The following is an 18436-nucleotide window of genomic DNA, read 5'->3' on the forward strand; positions in this document are numbered from 1 at the left end:
TAGAATAATAATAATAATAATAATGTCATGGCTTTATAAATGATTGTACAAAAGAAAATAGAGGAAAACATGACAGGACAGTATTGGAAATTACTGTTTCACAAAAATACAGTGTAACAAAACTATGAGAATTTCAAAGATTTGATGACACTAACCTTGCAAACAACTGTTCACTGTAAAAAAAAACATTTTTAAGATTTGTTATCACAACATTTTTTCTTTTGTCAAATCAACTTATATAATTTATTTAGTTCAGATAACTTATTATTTTAAGTTTCTGATGATTAAATGAATCTCCATTGTATTAACTCACTTTTTCCAGTTCAATCAACTTAAAATTTTAAGACAACCAGGTTACTTAATTTTTTAAGTTAAACCAACAGTATTTTTTACAGTGTTGTTTTCCAGACTGATAAAATGTGTGCTTGTACTCAGAAAATTGCAAAGGCAGTTAGTTTTAACAAGACTGAGAAAGTGCTTTCCAGTTTTGTGTACAATATGCATCATCAGATGTTTAGTGAACTGAATGTGGGTGGTCCGTGGGCATGCCGTTTGAAGGTGTATTATCCTATAAATGTGGAAGAAACAGACAAAAGGCACATAAAGAATGTTGTGATATACTGATATTTTATGATACTATGTAAAAGTGTGGAAATAAAGGATAAATGCTTATTTTGGCTATGATACCAAATATTTATTTCAATATATTAAGACATATCCTCAGTTAAAATACAATGCTAAACAAAACCTCAACAAGGCAAAACTTCCAAATATCTGTCAACGTGTTCGAATGAAAGGCCATTTCTCTGATTTATCGATCTGGTTTAGAGCACTAATAAAGGAAGTGTGTCAATGACACTCATATTATAACCCACTGATCTCTTTCACATCTCAGTTTGCTGGAAAATTTACAAATACTTATTTACAGGGATAAAAAGATTTAAAGATCTGGTTGATTCCTCAGAAAGTACCAGCCATCACTATTAAAGGCATCATTTACAAAAGAAAAACAAAACGAAACAAATCCTTTAGTTACAGTACATACAGTATTAAGTCACCATGCATATGTAAGGACAGGTTAAAGCCATAATGTGGGGTACAATTATACTGTACAAGCACATATAAAACTTTAAAATGTCTTGGTTCTGATTCACTCTTTTAAAACAGACACATTAAAATAGGTATATACTATATAATTGAAATTTAAGTCCAATTAAAAAAAGCCCAACCTCATATAAATGACACTGTACATGAATTACTGAAATGTATCTGTCCCCTTTTTCAACATACATTCTTATTTGGCAATATTTATGTATATTACAACATGATCCTAACAAGGATGTAAACAATGAGCTAGAAATACAAATACACAGTTTAGAGCTGTTTAGAAATACACATGCCACACAGGACAAATCCTAACATTGTCTATTATGTGGATTTTATTAAAACTTTTGTTTATGCAGCACTTGTTATTATGCAATGACTGTGTCCGTTTTCCGATGCCATTCGATGGCACAGACAGTGGTTATTTAAAGCAAAGTCAATGAACATCTGTCAATTCTGCACCATAATAATTACAGCAGAAACATTTTGTACACAGTTACTGCAAGATGGAGCTAAGTAATCACTGGTTAATAGGCATGTTGTTCTTTTTGAGGCACTCTATGAATATGATTATTAGTGTTTTTTAGTTGTTTACAAAAATAAGCAATGAATTCCCACAAGTACCTTTGGGGGGTTCCTATTGCTCTTATATTGTGTATGCTTCTCTGCAATGAGCAGTGAAGTATGAGTCATTTATTTATGCCCACACGCTTAACAATGAAGAGGACGGCGCACCTCAGTAGCTATATAACCCCATTCTGCCAGACAAAATGGGGGGACAACCAAGAAAATATGCACACTACATCACTGTAAACATACAGCAATGGGCCATAAAACACAATTATACCTGTGTTCAAAGCACACTTGTACAAAATACAGGGGCTTGCAAATCAATATATACTGTATATGAGTGAAATAGTGCTCATTGGCCTGTGTGGAACCAAATAACAGTTCTATATTACACAAAGGTAATACGACATTAATATCTGAAGAATGTATTGTTCATCTACATTACAATGCCAAAGGCTGAGTCTCTATAAATTCATTGTCTCTATGCCAGCAAAGAGCGCTTTCAGATGTTTGAATGAAAATAGCTCATTCACGGTCACCAAAACACACAGTGTATATGGTTAACGAGCCCACCAAACAAAACATCCATTTGGTTAAAAACACTGTCGCTAAAACCTTCTGTAAACATCACAATGACATTATCCTATTTGTCTAAAATCCTATTGAGTCTGATTGAAAGACCGTATTAAATATTTCATAGCGACATGGTGAAAACGGTTATTTTCCTTAAGCATGTGATTGAGTGGTCCAGTACACATACAAATATTTATATTCCGAAAATATATATAAATTTACAACATTTTTAAAAGCACCCACGTTGCCATGAGACAACAGACAGATTCCGATAAGACAATGGATTCGATAACAAAATGAATCTGGAAAAATCACAGACGAATCAAACAATCACCTTTACCAAACAGCCTCAAATGTCATATTTTGTGCTTATGTTTCCGTAACGAGGCCTACAGAATGTAGATTGAAAATGCACAACGTTGCCTTACGTGTTCTGGAGAGTTCATGTGTGGGTCAGGGAATGTAGATTTACCCAGAATGACTAGCTCTACTCATTCCCTTAACTGAGCCTCCAGTCTTCAGAGTTCCGAGAGCGAGGCAACTCTTAGGATTGGTACGGAAAGGGGTCTCTGTCACTCTTTGAACGTCAAAATGGGGGGAGGTGTAGGAGAGGGTTTGAAAAAGTGAGGCAGGTTCCTGGTGTTATCCGGACTAGGTCCTCTGTCAGGCAGCAGGATGATGTTGCCTTTCCTGCGTAGGGTGGAGTCTCGACTGGAGGTGGTAGAGAGAGTTTCCGAGGTGGCTTCACTGCTGGCTTCCACCGGTGTGACTCGGATGGTGGTGATACTCTGTTGGCGGTGGTGATGGTGGAAATGGGGATGATGGGGGTTGCTGATGTCAGGTAGGCTCCGGTTGCCATCTATGGAGCCGTAGCCATCTTTCAATGAATCGCAGCTTTCAGAGTCCCGGTTCAGGTCATTGAGCTCAAGCGACTGCCGGATGCTGACCCGCTCCTGCGGTTTCCACCTCCAGGACCCACTGCCATCTGTCGAAGGTGGTTTAACCACGGGCTTGCTCTCAGGGTGCGCCTCCACTCGAACGATGCCCGAGTTAGGTTCCTGATCCATCAGGGCTTTGTAACGGATGGATCCAGTACAACTCACGGTGCTGGCCTCACTTTTAGGACTACCATGCAACATGCCTTGCTGCTTGGACATTGCGATGACCTGCATTATACGTGGCTGGCTGTTAGTCCGGCAGACGGTGCTCTTCTCTGCCACCTTCAACCATTTCGACCGTGCCGACCCACCCCCTCCCCCACCATCATTCACCTCCTCACAATCTTCTTGAGGTGAGGAGCTCACATACTCTTGGGCCTCCTCAGGGATGTGCACCAGCTGAGAGGATCCTGGTCGTGACTGGATAGACACCCTGGCTCCACCAGCTAGGCCACCAGAGTTATTATGATTGGCTAATGGCACAGCACTAGCGGCAAGCTTCATGTACTGTCCGGGAGGTCCACCACGGAGCTCACCATCCAAGCCCACAGCTGAGGGTTCAGAGCTGCAGCGGAGCTCCATGTTTCGCTGGGGAGAAAGTTGTCCAGCCTCATTCTCCATCACCTGCAGAGACATCTTGCGGTTCTCGTTCTTGGTCTTCCATTGTGAGAGCAGCTGCTTGGAACGTGTGGAGTCCATGGAGGCATGGATAGCGGCATGGCGGCGAGGCACTGGTTCTTCAAATCCGGTTGAGTGCACGCGAGGCAGGGTGTTGCTGAATGTCACAAAGCTCTCCTTGCAAAGAGGACTGGGTGGCGTAATGCACTCCACCTCTGTGCTTGACCTCTTCAAGCTGGACATGGAGTTCTCTCTGTAGGACGGGCCACGTAGCAGGATACTTTCAGAGCGTGCCGAGGTGGGACGTTCCCGCATGCTCAGGCTCTTAGGTGGCAATAAGCGTGGTGGATCTGTGTTCAAGTTAGGTAGAGGTCTCAGAGGCTCCCGCATAGAAGGTGGAGGCATCACTGGCTGGGGCTGTGGTGGAGGCTGTGGTGGCTGTGGTTGCCGGAGAGGAGGATGTGCATGTGTCTTCAAAGATGTGTCTTCACTAGGTTTAAAGTTCCCGACTGCATACAGACCCTAAAGTAGTGCAAAAAGGTAGAATGTTTACTGCAATGAATCAATGCCAATAGAGTTTAGATACCATAAAAGCCCCTTTTCCACCAAAGCATTTTAAGAGCCAGTGCCTGCGCGCGAACCAGTTCTTTGTGTTTCGACAGCCAAAGAACCGGTTCGCGGCCGGGAAAACTGGTTCCAAAGCGGCACCAACTCTTTGCTGGACTAGAACCGTTCTTTTAGCACGTCATGTTTACGTCGGGGGCTGGGGCGGGTTTAGATGTGTTCTAAACATATTTTCTGACCATCGCGAAGCCAGGAGAAACTGCAGGAACACGCAAGCGTTTTTATTTTTTTATTTGAAACATAAGCAAAGAAGAAAACAGTCACGATATAGAACAAATAAATGGAAAGAAAAAAAGACACAAGACAGGACATAACTTATCAGAAAAGATTACATATCAAACGAAAAGATTAAAAGACTCATATTTCAATTGTTTTTAAAGTTTTCTTGGTAACGTTACACGAGTTAGAGATAATCCCAAAGCAATGTACTTGCAAGCATTTCTAGCGACGTGCACAGTGACGTAACGACGTCGTCTAGTCAGTGGAAAAACAAACAGGTTCTGAACAGGTTCTGAACCAGCACCAGTTCCGAACCAGTTTTTTTTCGATGGAAAAGGGGTAAAAGATGTTAGACAGGATAGTGATACTGTACTTATTTTTTGGACATGAAATTAAGGCTCTAAGAGATACCTGTACAGTCCATTCAAAATGTTGTATTTCCTGCTGAAAAAACCCTCTAGACATTTAAGGTGGTCTCCGATCTGAAAGCTCAGCAGCTGGCAAAACAACCAGCCTGACCACCTGTTAAGTACCCAAACCCCTTTAGGACCAGAAGATTTTGTTTTTCTATTCCCAACATAGTTGCCCTAAGGTCCAATGTCACCAGTAATTGTTTTGCCAAGACACATTTTCAACATTGATATTACCTGAGTGATTGACAGCCTTTCTGTGTCAGTACGGTTCCCCTACAGACTAAGGTGCATTATGTGTCTATATTAACTTCTGAGAACTTTCCTCATCTACACTCTGAATGTGTGACTTCTCAGTCAAAGTATCAAACAGCATTACATAGCTAATCTCTTGGCCTGATTAATGTACTTTATGTTAAGGAAACAATAAAACCAGGACCTGATGTACTGATTTGTCTCAGCTTCGTTAATTCCTCCTAAAGGTGTATTGGCATTGTTGTCGGTGTTAGAAACCATGGGATGTGCATAGCCCCCAGAGCAGATTGAGCAGAGAGTAAGGACAGAGAGTGAGAGAAAACGAAAGAAATGGTGGGAGGAATGTGAGGGGTGTGTGTGGGTGGAGAGCAGAAAAGGAGCCACAAGGGATTTGCATGTGTGAGCTATTTTTACCTCTATTAAAGCAGCATTGTCTTATAGCACCTTGCTAATTCACTATGATTCTTCTCCAGAGTCAGGTCAAATAGAGAATTATGGATCGGTCATAGGATTATGAAATGAATTATCATCCACACATTGCCTTTGTTTCTGCATTGCTGTAAAAGCAGGACTCACCAGGTAGACGGCTATGCTCCCTCCGATAAGAAAGCCACAGTAGACATCCACGGCATGGTTCTTGAACTGAATGATACGAGTAAGGCCGCAGATAATGCCGCAGATGATGAAGGAGAACACCAGGAGTGGCTTCAGGAGCTTGGATGAGTCAGTCAGAGTTGCATTAAAGTACATCTGTGGAAGGAGACCAGCCTTTTGACTGAAGTTTTAGGAAATTCTTAATAGTGGAAAGGACAGTGAGATTATTTGGCAAGCAGTTAGAAATCGCTTCAGTCAACTGTGCCATGAGTCAAGTGGATTACTTACGGAGATGTACACAGCCGCAAAGGCTGCCAGAGTGGCATGCTGAGATGGGAAGGACTTCCTGTAAAGAGAGACAGACCGGCTTGTTAGATCATTAGATCTTTTTCACACTGAGCACATTTGAGGTACTGTATCATGCTAAAGGACAGATGGGAGCGGAAAGTCACAGATGATCACGTCCACAGTGCCATAATTCATATAGTGTGGCAAACAGAATAAGGGCTTTTGATTTCCAAGAATGTTCTCATTAAACCAAGAGTCTGGATATGCATGTTTGCTTGGTATTCTGGAGAGACATTTCACGTCACAGTGTAAGCCTTCGGGGACACTCTCATCACACCCACCCTCTTTTTTTATTTATTTTATTTTTATGTTATAAAAAATGTCTGCAAAACATATAATTGTGGCTATTGAGAGTGCATGAAATGAGAGGAAGATTGAAAAGCAGAGCTGTGCAAATGGATGTGAGTGGGTGTGCAGGAATAGGTAGTCATGTTGTGAGTGAAGCATCAAGACTCACCCCTGTATGGGTTTCATAGAAACTCCATGTGCCAGTGGACAGCACCACATTCATTCTACTCCCTTCACATTTATCTACATGTTTACACCAATGATTTTATATAAATAAATTGATCCATTTAGACCTTTACTGTAAGTAGTGTTGTTGCGCAGCAGGTCCAATTAAATTTGGTAAGCCACAAAATGTTTAATCATCTTTGCTTGGTTATATTGTTAAAGGGTTAGTTCACCCATAAGACCTTCGTTCATCTTCGCAACACAAATTAAGATATTTAAGATATTAAGATCGCTCCTGCATACAGTCCGTAGGCTTCTTGAGGGACTGGCTCTTGCTGTCCCCGAAAAGTCATTAAAGACATCGTTAAAATAGTCCAAGTGACTACAGGGGCTCAATCTTAAGTTTATCAAACGACGAGAACACTTTTGTGCGCAAAAAAACAACAAAAATAACGACTTTATTTCAACTATTCGTTTCTTTCTCCCTCTGCGCGAGTCAGGTTACTAGTTTAATAGCGTAAGTTTCTGTTATTGTACGTCACACGCATCACACACACATGACCAGCGTCGGCCAATAGTGAGCCTACGTGTGACGTAGCTCTACGCAATCACACTACGTTAACTGACTACAGGCCCATGGAGAAGGAAGTGAATAGTTGAAATAAAGTCGTTATTTTTGTTGTTTTTTTGCGCACAAAAGTGTTCTCGTCGTTTGATAAACTAAAGATTGAGCCCCTGGAGTCACTTGGACTATTTTAACGATGTCTTTAATGACTTTTCGGGGACAGCAAGAGCCAGTCCCTCAAGAAGCCTACGGACTGTATGCAGGAGCGATCTTAATATCTTAAATATCTTAATTTGTGTTCCGAAGATGAACGAAGGTCTTACGGGGTTGGAACAACATGAGGGTGAGTAAATACTGACAGAATTTTCATTTTTGGGTGAACTAACCCTTTAATTAAGTTTCTGAGCCAGTTCTCAGCGACATCATTTTTGCATGACAAGTATTTTAAATGCAGTTGCTTGAGGAAAAATCTTGAAATGAGACAAGGATCTTGTCAATTTGAACTCAAGCAGGAGTGAACTAAAAGGGCTTTAAGAATAAGATTATCCTGGTTGGAGGCTAATCTCAGTCATTTGAGATAAAAATAAACCCTTCAAAGACCAGATTAAACCAAAATAATGGACCCTATTTACTTTCTAAACTCATGCTCATAGTCTTATTGTGTCCCTGCCATCATTCTGACCACACAGGCTATTGGATAATGTTAGCCAATAACCAAATAGCTATACACCCTGTTTTACCAACTCACATTCAGTCTGTTTCAATTTTGATTTAGGACACCTACTTTCCATTACCTAAATGATTCCCGATGGATAAAATTGTGTTTTGCCATTAATTTTTCCCTTGTTAAATTTCCTGTTTCACTTGGAAATGCAAAGAGTGTTGAAAACAACATTTTATGTTGACTTTAAAATCCTAGTTTTTTATTGTAGATCTTTATTGAGGATTATTATGCACTGGGTCGACAAACTACAATATGACACAGATACCGCTCTCTGACCTGCCGGCGTTGATGGCAGCTGGATCAGATCCAGAGCAGATGTCATCCACAATGAAAGAGTTCTCATCACAGGAAGTGTTGAGGCTGGTGTAGTTGGGCTTGCACACAGTAAGGAAATAGGGGGCGTGATATCCTGTAGCCAGCTGGATAATATCTGTGATGAGTGCTGTGACACACAGGCCAAACACATGGACCCCTGCAAATGAGACACACAGGCGCATTTTTCAAATACTACATTTCATAAGCAGCAAGTAGACTTCATAATCTTTTAATAAAATAGACTGAGCTTTCATTATTACAAGCAAACTAAATTTAATACAAGACTATAAAAAAGACAGAATGAGTCAAGATCAAGAGTGTATTATTCCAAATAATATTTATACAAGCTATATGGCTTTTTATAGAGTCACAAATGGCAGAAAAAATATATACCCACCCACAAACCTCACAGCCCGCCGGATGTAAGAGTTGAAATTGCAGCCAGCTGCATTTATGTTAGCCTCTGTTTTGATGCTGATATTTCTTCTGGCCAAGCAGCAGTACAGAATCCCTTCCCCAATCATAATCTGTGGGAAGATGGTCATCTGTGTTTACCCAAACATACAGCACTGTCATAAAACTCCCATCCCTCCTCTATTGGCTTCCAGGGGTCATTTCTAATAGAATCACTGACACATCAACCCCATTACTGTAATTAAAGTAATAACTCTCATCCATCCATCCATTCATTCATAGCCATGTGAGGGGGATTTCATCCAAAACTGTAAAAAACTATAAGGGGAAGTCGTTCGGGTAGTCTTTCGGGCCTCCGTTAATGCAATGACTAAAATGTTAATTCCATGTAAATGAAAAGCAGAAACCCATAGATTTATATATAAATGCTTCTGCTGTGAATGACAAGAGTGAAAGAGATGAACAAGTGATCATACCCCCCTGAGATCACACTTGTCACACACACCTACAGTCAAGTGCAGCACTCGAGTGTAGCAGGCACTACCATAACAGCTGGAGCTACCAGCAGGACACACATTCACATGCTAGCACAGGCTCAGCGACATCATACCCATATAGTACTGAGGCACAAAACTCAGCTGGGTGATTTAACATTAAGACAGTGTTGTTGAGTGATTAGACATGAAGCAAAAGTCAAAATTATAACTTGCTGAGTTGGAGATTTTAAGGGTGCTCAGACTGATCGGCTAACGACAGAGACCTTTGAAGCTGCAACGAATCTGAAATTAAACTGTTGTACCCCCTTGAAGTCCACTATATAGAGAAAAATCCTGGATGTTTTCCTCAAAAATCCTGATTGGAGAGCCCATTCTCACTCCCAAGGCGTCACCTAACTGACGCCTTGGGAAGCATTTGACCATGCTTCAATATCTGACGCTTTAGGCGCCCTTTAGCGTCAGTTAGATGACGCCCTAGGATCGCGTGTACCCTACCCCCACCCCACACCTAAACCTAACCGCGTCCTCTAACTGACGCTTTCCTTTAGCGTCAGTTAGATGACGCCGTAGGATCGCGTCATGTAAGTGACGCTAAAGGGCGCCTAAAACGTCAAATATTGAAGCATGGTCAAAGGTGACGCCTTGGGGTGAGAATGTGTTGGATTGGAACACCCTTATAAATAAGGTTTCATATAGACCTGTAAAGAAGGACTTGCTATTTATGTTTGGGGTAACGGGGGCTGTTTGCGGGGACTAAGTTTCGTTTTGAGTTAGTTGAGAGCAGCCGGGAAGCATATCGTAGATATTTCTGAAATTCATAGCTGTTGTCTGTGTCGCTATCTGTGCATGTGTGCGTTTAGAGACATGCGAGTACCCTGGTAAATGTTTACATGTGTATTTTAGTACCTTAGGTTTTTTATGAGCTGTGTATATTCTGGAAACCTGAGTTGAAATGCAGTGTGTGAGCATAAATTTCGCTAACAGCTAATGCCTTATACTATTAGTTTTACAGTACTATTGTGTTTATATGTGTACTCACCTGACACGGCATTGTTATTATTGGAGTATTTTTGCGTAGTAGAGAAGTTTTGAGAGATGTTTTTTGGGTTGTTGTTACTGAGACCCAGCAGTAAGAAAGTTGTTATTTTAATCTAATAAGGAGCTAATGTGTGTTACCTGGTATATTATTTGTTTTTTTGATATAAGCAGATATATTTACTTGAAGGCAAATTATACCAATACCATTTATTAGTTTTTACTAATAGCAACCCTTCAGCATTGTTGTTTACTTGTATGCTGATATTTTCTTTTCTTTATTGTTTATTATAGAATCACACACATTCTGTACATTTACGAAGACAGACAATCCATTGAAGAGCATGAGATCATTCGATTGCATTCTTACTGATGCCCTACAGTGGTCACTTATTCCCAACTAGCTACAGTTATGGTCCTAGCTATCAAGTCTCCATTAGTGGTATTGGTAATCGTTACTGGTAATCGGTTGATCGTTTATCTGTGATCGGTCCCAAAAATTCTGATCAGAGCATCTTTAGGAGATTTGTTCTCATGCTTCATTTTCTCCTTTCATTTACAGTGGCTGACTGAGAATGCATAAGACACAGGATAACCAACAGTGATAGCACTTAAAAGAGCGTAGCCGCCTTGCAAAATTAATTAGGCCAGTATGGTGGAGCACCTAATGTGATGAAAACACCCAAGCGACATGCTGGGGAGTTGATGAAACAAATATGTCATTAAACATTAAATTAATCTGCTCTCTGATGAATATAGGTGGAACGAGGCAGTTTTTTAAGATGATGTTGATGAGACCAACAGTGGAATAACAAACTTTGAAAAAGCCATTGTGAAAACATAAGCGGCTGGGACAATGCCATAAAGATATCTTTATGGCTTGGATCTATTAATAAAAAAACAACAACATTAAAATTCAATTCACATATTTCAATTCATCATGAAATGATATTTATTAATTAATTAATAATTAGTGTAGCTCTCAATAGAAAAACAGAAATCTCTCAGATTTTATTCAATTGTGTTCCTAGAATGACTAAAAATCTTACGGGTTTGGAAGGACATAAGGGTGAGTAATTAATAACAGAATTTTCTTTTTTTTTTGGGTGAACTGACCCTTTAACTCCATAAACTTGATAACTTTATGAGCCAAACCGTAACATCAAGTATGATTTCAAAAGACTATAACCGTTGTCACAAACTGTAACAGGTGAGCTATCAGGTAATGTGATGGTAATGAGATAGCATTTGTGAGTCAAATTAACACATTTATGTCAACCTTCAGCATATTTGTAATATTTATATATAATAATAATATAAATTTATAATATATAATATTTTTTGCATTGTAAACACTTAGCTTATGGCAACATTCTGCACAATATTCACATTCACAAGCTGAAATTCAGGCCCTGCAAAGATTGATACTTGGTGTCTGTATATCAATAAAATATTCCCATGCAAAACATTGTGATACTAAGCATGATTTATAAATCTTTTCTGTCACTATTGATAAATTGAAGGCACACTTGGTGGAAAAAAAATCGTACTGGCCCAAAACTTTTAAATGGCACTATGACTCTCAAAAGCTACCCTTTCCAAACAAACTTTTGAAAGTTTGAAAGAAAAATGTGATAATTAGCTATTGGAGACATTTTTATCGAGTTGCCTTTGCATTGACACTCTTGTAAACCTCTACATGTACAGATTGTGATAAGCAATTTAGGACAATCTATTAGACTCATGAGTTCGTCACCCAGGGTCTTGATAATACACTCACAACATGCCAGAGGCTTAGAGCCTTGTCGCCCAGCTAATGATTGAAATGCATGCTGGGTAGGCGCCGGCAGTAGTCAAAATTCAGTGACAGTTTGGGGAAAAGACAAAAAGCAAAAAGAGACAGGCAAAGCACATTTAGAAAGAGAGAGAGAGAGAGAGAGAGAGAGAGAGAGAGAGAGAGAGAGAGAGAGAGAGAGAGAGAGAGAGAGATGAATATATGCTAACAACACAAGGTGAAAGCCGAGAAATTTATACTTAAAGGTAGGGTAGGCAATGTTTTTCATAAACACTTTTTGTTATACTGGCTGAGACTCTCTTCACATCCTTATAATCAAAAATAGAAGTGGACTAAATATTTTTTAAAAATGACATATATTCTGTGGAAGTCTCAGGTCTCAAATGAAGTCTCAAATGCAGTGTTGTAGTACTCAAGACTCGTACTCGTCTCGGACTCGGTCTCGAGACCATATTTTAATGGTCTTGGTCTTGTCATGGACTCGTGTCCAGTTGGACTCGGAATTGACTCGTACTCGAACATTTTTTTTTTTAGGACTCTGAATTATTCCCGAGTCCACTCGAGTTCAATTAAAATTATTTTTCATGATTATTAATGTATGTTAATAAAATATTTCTTTAAATTGATTGACACGCCCAGTGATTGGTGATTTTCTAGTGCGCAACTGCGCATGACAAATTGTAATACAATTACTTTTAACACCACCTACTATGTGGCCTTTTTACCCTAAACTGATCATATTTTTTAAACTCTAAGTAAATTCAGTAAAAAAAAAAAATGTTCTCTAAGTAAATAAAAGTAAATTAGGTAATCAACCCTCACTGGTCTCGGTCTCGACTCGGACTCGACCGTCTCTGGTCTCGGACTCGACTCTCTATGGACTCGGTCTTGACTCGGACTCGACTCTCTCTGGTCTCGGTGTCGACTCGGACTCGAGTGAGGTGGTCTCGACTACAACACTGCTCAAATGTTCATCCAGTCATTGCATTCGGTCCTGCTTGTCAACATATGTGCACCCTTGCTCGCACAGACATCAGACGTCATCAGTGTGTTCCGTAAGGCTATGCAGAATTGTAGACAGACAGTCACACCATATCATAACTGTAATTACAAGATGGCAACCCCTGACGTTCTACCTGGAGCTGTCTATGGCAACACTATCAATGGCAAAATGAATTCTCTATTAGCTTTTAAGGCATCTTAGTCAAAAATATTGATGACTCATCCTACACAACACACATTTTGTCCAATCAGATGCTCTCTAGAATGAGAAAGCCCTTTCCCCTAATGCCGGGTACACACTTAACGACTAGCCGAAACATTCTAAGACATAACTGAACACACTTACAGACTGTTTCCAATGACTAGAGCAGATATAAAACACAGACTGAAAACAACTGTCTGACTCTGACGTTTCAGTGTATCAAATTACATTCATAATCGGCCTTATAGTCGTTTCCCCGGCTTTATTTCACCAGCAAAAGATGAGGAATCTGCAAATCGTTCATGGCTAATATGAGACTAAAGCCATCAAGCAATTTCATAGGGCTTTTGACATGAAAAACAAAGCTAGCAACAATTTACAACCAAATACAACTAAAACTCATCTGCCATAATCAACTTCAGGTGACTACATAGACATTGTCATATTGTCATATGTCACATTTTGAGTCATACCATCAAAAACAGACAACTAAGTATTCACTTTAATATTCATCCTTGCTCATTGAAACTGAGATCAAACACCAAGCCTGCATGAATAATTAATAGTGCCCCTCTGAACTAAATAAGAGCAAGAGTGGCACTATGGCATTTACCGTTGCTGCCGGCCCGGCGAAAGCCAGACTGAAGAGCATGAGGAAAGGGATGACCTCCTTTGTGGGCTCAATGTAAGGCATGCTGAGACTCCGGTCATTGCAGCTGTAGCCTGAACGCACTGGCTTAAAAATGTCTGTCAACTCCAAGAAGTACAAGCTGACCACTGAGGACACGAGAATCGGGAGCTGTAGAGATAAAACAGAAGGAATATGATAAATATGCAAGACGAGAAATGAACAACAATGAAATTATGCTAAATTTATCAAATGGTGTCCCATAGAGTCATCCAGGCTTGAAAACCGTTGCAAACGTGATAGAAAGTCATTATTCCATTGAAAATGTAATCAGCACAATTATATGAAGGCACTGCGTCTGATCATGTGACTTTTGAACTGTACTTGGCCACGGTTTCATGCTTAGGATTTCAGTGATAAGAGATTTCTCCTTTTAATTCGTAATAAAAGTTCTCATTCATCGAAAACACTGTTGGTGTTGAAGTAGGAAATGCATTGGGAGATCCTCGCTTCCAAAAACCTGGCTGTGTAGATCACCGTTGCGTTGGTAAACGAGCTTCATACTCTGATACATGTAATGAGGGCTTGGATGAAACTATGCTGGAGTTATATCCCTTAAGGCTTTTTACACTCGATACCGGGTTCATGCTAAGGTTAAACAGAAGATGTGTGATTACGGCAGAATGAAGGTTATTCTCAGGTGAATATGCTTGTAACATCTTAGAATTGACTGTTGTCATTGACACGGTTCACCCAGCAGTATCTCAGATGATCAACAAGGTTATACAATAGACTAGTGCAGACACAACCAATCACATATGAGACTGGACAAAGAACAACAGACAAGCAGGAACTTAAGTACACAGATAATGACCAGACAGCTGTGATAATGATGATCACAGGGAGGTGTGGACAATGATGAAGTGAGTGCAGGTGTGAGCCAGAGAGGATGATGGGACATGTAGTGTCAACGCATTCTCATCCCAAGGCGTCATATACGATCCCTTTAGCGTCAAATGAGACGCTTCGGTTATGGTAGGTTTAGGTATGGGGTAGGGTTAGGGTTAGACCACTAGGAGGCGCCTTCTGCCCCATATATATCTGCGTCTCATTTGACGCTAAAGGGTGCCATGTGCGTCGGATGTCTACGCTTTGGCAAAATGGTCGTATATGACGCCTCGGGCTCGTAGTGTTGGTAGTGATACACAGAACTGTGACACCACGTACTGAATAATTACGAAACTTGAACGGACAGCGTGAAGATCAAATGTGGGGGTAGGGGGTTTAATTACTGTAATCAAACCCCTTCTAAAAAGGAGAGAGCATCTGCAGGAAAAGCCCCTGTGGTCTAAACTCCAATTGATGCTACATTTTACAGCACAGATACTAACAACCTGTGATACTGTACTTGATTGATTAGCAGTTACACTTACCAGTCATAACCATGACTAATTATGTACTTTGACTGTACAGATGCTAAGTGACTAAAAGTGTTTTAAACTTAAAACATTTTGTAGTTAATATTTTTAAAACTCAACTTATAATGCACATACACCAGAACGAAACTTTGTTGTAATTAATCAAAACTTGTCATGTGTTATGATAATAATGTAACAACTGAAATTGATTTTTAAAACAATTTACTTTTTAAACAACAATTGTTTCTGCTTGCAACAAATATAAAAAAGGCAAGAGTGCACATGCATGTCTAATATTAGCTGATTTTATTATCGTCTAGAAATAATCTGCTTATCGGTATCGACCATTAATGTTGTTATCAGCACATCTGTGTCAAAAACCCAAATTAAATTACAGTATATTAATGTTGTATACAAAACACAGCGTTTTATTCCAAACATCATTAACTGGGTTAAATATATTATGGTTGAGCAAATAAACAAAAAACAATTTGGTATTTATATCATAAGTAATTGTGGAAACTTTTCGTAATAATGCGGGCATGTACCGAAGAAGGCTGACATGGTAAATTACAACCTAAAGTGAGATCTGTCAGGACGTTGTGTACATTAAATATGTTTTCAAGTTTTCAGGAACTATCAAAAGAATCTCTCTCGCTCTCTCTCTCTTGTGGGAGGAGAAGTTAAAGTTCATGGCCATATTGTAATTTATTTAGTAAACTGAAACAGTGAAACAGGGAAGTTAATTAGCCAAAATTAGTGAAGTGAAGCAGATTAAATGACTCTTTTTAATTCATTTTCCGCTTAGGACAGAAACAAGGTCTTTGCATGCAGCAAGAAAACTCTATATAAGGCAACCAGGTCACACCTGGTGACATTAATGTCAGTGCAGCCAGTGAGCTTTGATTCTGTCTGATCTGACAAAACAGTGACTATTCCAAGTTAACTGTTTACAGAAGCTTTTTTACATTTGGTTGACATTGGATCTGGAGCATGTCATATACTCATTCTCACTGCCAAAATGATAAAGATAATCTGTATATATATATATATATATATATATATATATATATATATATATATATATATATTGTTATAGCTTTATCAACAACATGAGTAAAGCATTATGTCGGTCTTTTATAAGTTTTTATAATCAGGAACTCACAAATTTTGTCTATGGGGAAAAAGGTTTTTACTTTTAAAGCAGAATAGAAAGACAGCATCAGTCGTTCATGATCATTTAATACATTGAACAGAATGTTAAATATTCTTCAATATTAAAAAAATAGGGAATTCAGTACTGCAGCTTGACAAGTAAACAAGACAGATCAAAGACTGCCAGCATTATCTCCATGACACCAGGCATCAGCACTCAATTGTTTGTGATAGCCTATCTAGGCCACGTCAGATTGGCCTTCATTTAATAACTGCCTATTTTCTAACCTCATTAATGCTCAATGGTGCCCTCTTAATTCAGTAACAGACAACATTGTTTTTTTTTGTTTTTTTACCGAGACTTAGGCTATTTTCAGAAGGTTTACGGTTCAGTTTTATAAGCAATATAGCCTATTGATGATTCCCTTCACCTTGACTTTGAAGTAATACTTTACTAGGACATGTTGCCTATATGCCAATGAATACTGCACCTTACAATCAAGAAGCAAGCCAAACTTGATGCGCAAAAGCCAGCAAACAATTGTTCTATGTATTTCCCCCCACATAGCCTATCCCCTTCACATTAATATGACATACAACAAGTGCAATGTATTTTGTCCTTCTCTTGACCATAACTGCATATATGCCGATGTAAAGTTAACGAGCAGTCATGGAGAATGAACAGATTTCGAACGTGACCATCGCGTGAAGGAAGACCATCATACCCCTAACTCTCGTCTATTAATCAGACATAACGCATAAGAAACATCTCTGTCAATGTGTCACCTGCTAGACTCACTTACCTCCACGAAATAAAAGCACGGCAGCAAGGTAACGCTGTCTTTGGTCATCCTGCCTTTGAGTCTTTCCTTCGCAGACATGATAAACGGTATACGTCCCTTTATAACGCGTTGCGTGAAGAGATGAATAGTGAATTTGTCCCCTTGTGCAGTAAATGCGCTCCTTCAGGCTGTCGCTTTTTCCATCCTCAAGTGCGCCTTTACTGCGGATGCAGACGCACGGAAAGATGCTGTCTCAAACCTGGCAACATCATGCCTGAAACCATGACAACACAATCACCATCCCCTGAGGACGCGCCGATGGAGATCTTAACAGTGTCCAACAGCGATTAATGTTTCAAACCAACACTCAAACCTTCTGATTAGACTAGAGGCAATATGCTGACCAGATGACGTCAGAGGTGTGCTAAAAACCCATTTTCACCAGAAGCGCGCGCACGTGTGAGAGATGGGGGCGTTCACACTATCATCATGATCGTCAAATGGCACAAATACGTCTTAGAGAGGATGTAAGCTGATTATATAGGCTATGCAACTCTGTAATGATTTTCCCAGCCATAAATACACTGGAACCATGAGGTATAATACCACATGTCAACCGCTGTTCTATAGCCTATTACAAATGCAGTTTTTGGTAGGCTTTTGGATTCTTAAGTAGCTGTAAATATTGCATTCAGCATGAAACAATCCCTTAACGAATATTGCAGTGCGCCAAAGACTTTATTACACACACAATAAACATCTCAGACCTCATACAAACATGTCCTGTCAATATGCATAAAATGAAAATAAGAGGCTACATTATTTGAGAATCTGTTTGGAGTTCTACATAACTAGCCAACAAATTAACATTTTTTTATTCAGTATATAACCCAGGGTTTTCTTAAATGTTCTCCTAAACTCATTCGAGAGAAATGAGAAACAGCACAACTCCAACAAGAATCTACTTTTCTTTGAATTTTTGTTTCAGTGGTCAAACACGCCATCTAGTGGATATTCCATGATGACAAGATGGATGAGTGGCGATTGCAAGCATTTAAATGGTGCAATGTGTAAAAAAGATGAGTATCTACTAACATAAATGCAATATGACATCCATAACTATGTTTTCAGTGGTGTATAAAGAACTTACTTAATAAACCGTAATGTTTTATTACCTTAGAATGAGACATTTATATCT

At 39.5% G+C, this 18436-nt stretch overlaps 1 protein-coding gene across 1 annotated transcript; it reads right to left on the reverse strand.

Moving 5' to 3' along the window:
• Positions 1 to 679: 679 nt before the first annotated feature.
• Positions 680 to 17701, reverse strand: plppr4a (phospholipid phosphatase related 4a). Its single transcript, XM_039678000.2, has 7 exons — positions 17260 to 17701; positions 13869 to 14054; positions 8708 to 8837; positions 8272 to 8467; positions 6194 to 6251; positions 5888 to 6061; positions 680 to 4325 (listed from the first exon to the last, which is right to left on the reverse strand). The coding sequence occupies exons 1-7, from the start codon at positions 17335 to 17337 to the stop codon at positions 2820 to 2822; spliced, it is 2328 nt and encodes a 775-aa protein (XP_039533934.1). The 5' UTR covers positions 17338 to 17701; the 3' UTR covers positions 680 to 2819.
• Positions 17702 to 18436: the final 735 nt, after the last annotated feature.

This window comes from Pimephales promelas, chromosome 5 (genome assembly GCF_988280905.1).
Source record: "Pimephales promelas chromosome 5, fPimPro1.hap1.1, whole genome shotgun sequence".
Taxonomy (NCBI): Eukaryota; Metazoa; Chordata; class Actinopteri; order Cypriniformes; family Leuciscidae; genus Pimephales; species Pimephales promelas.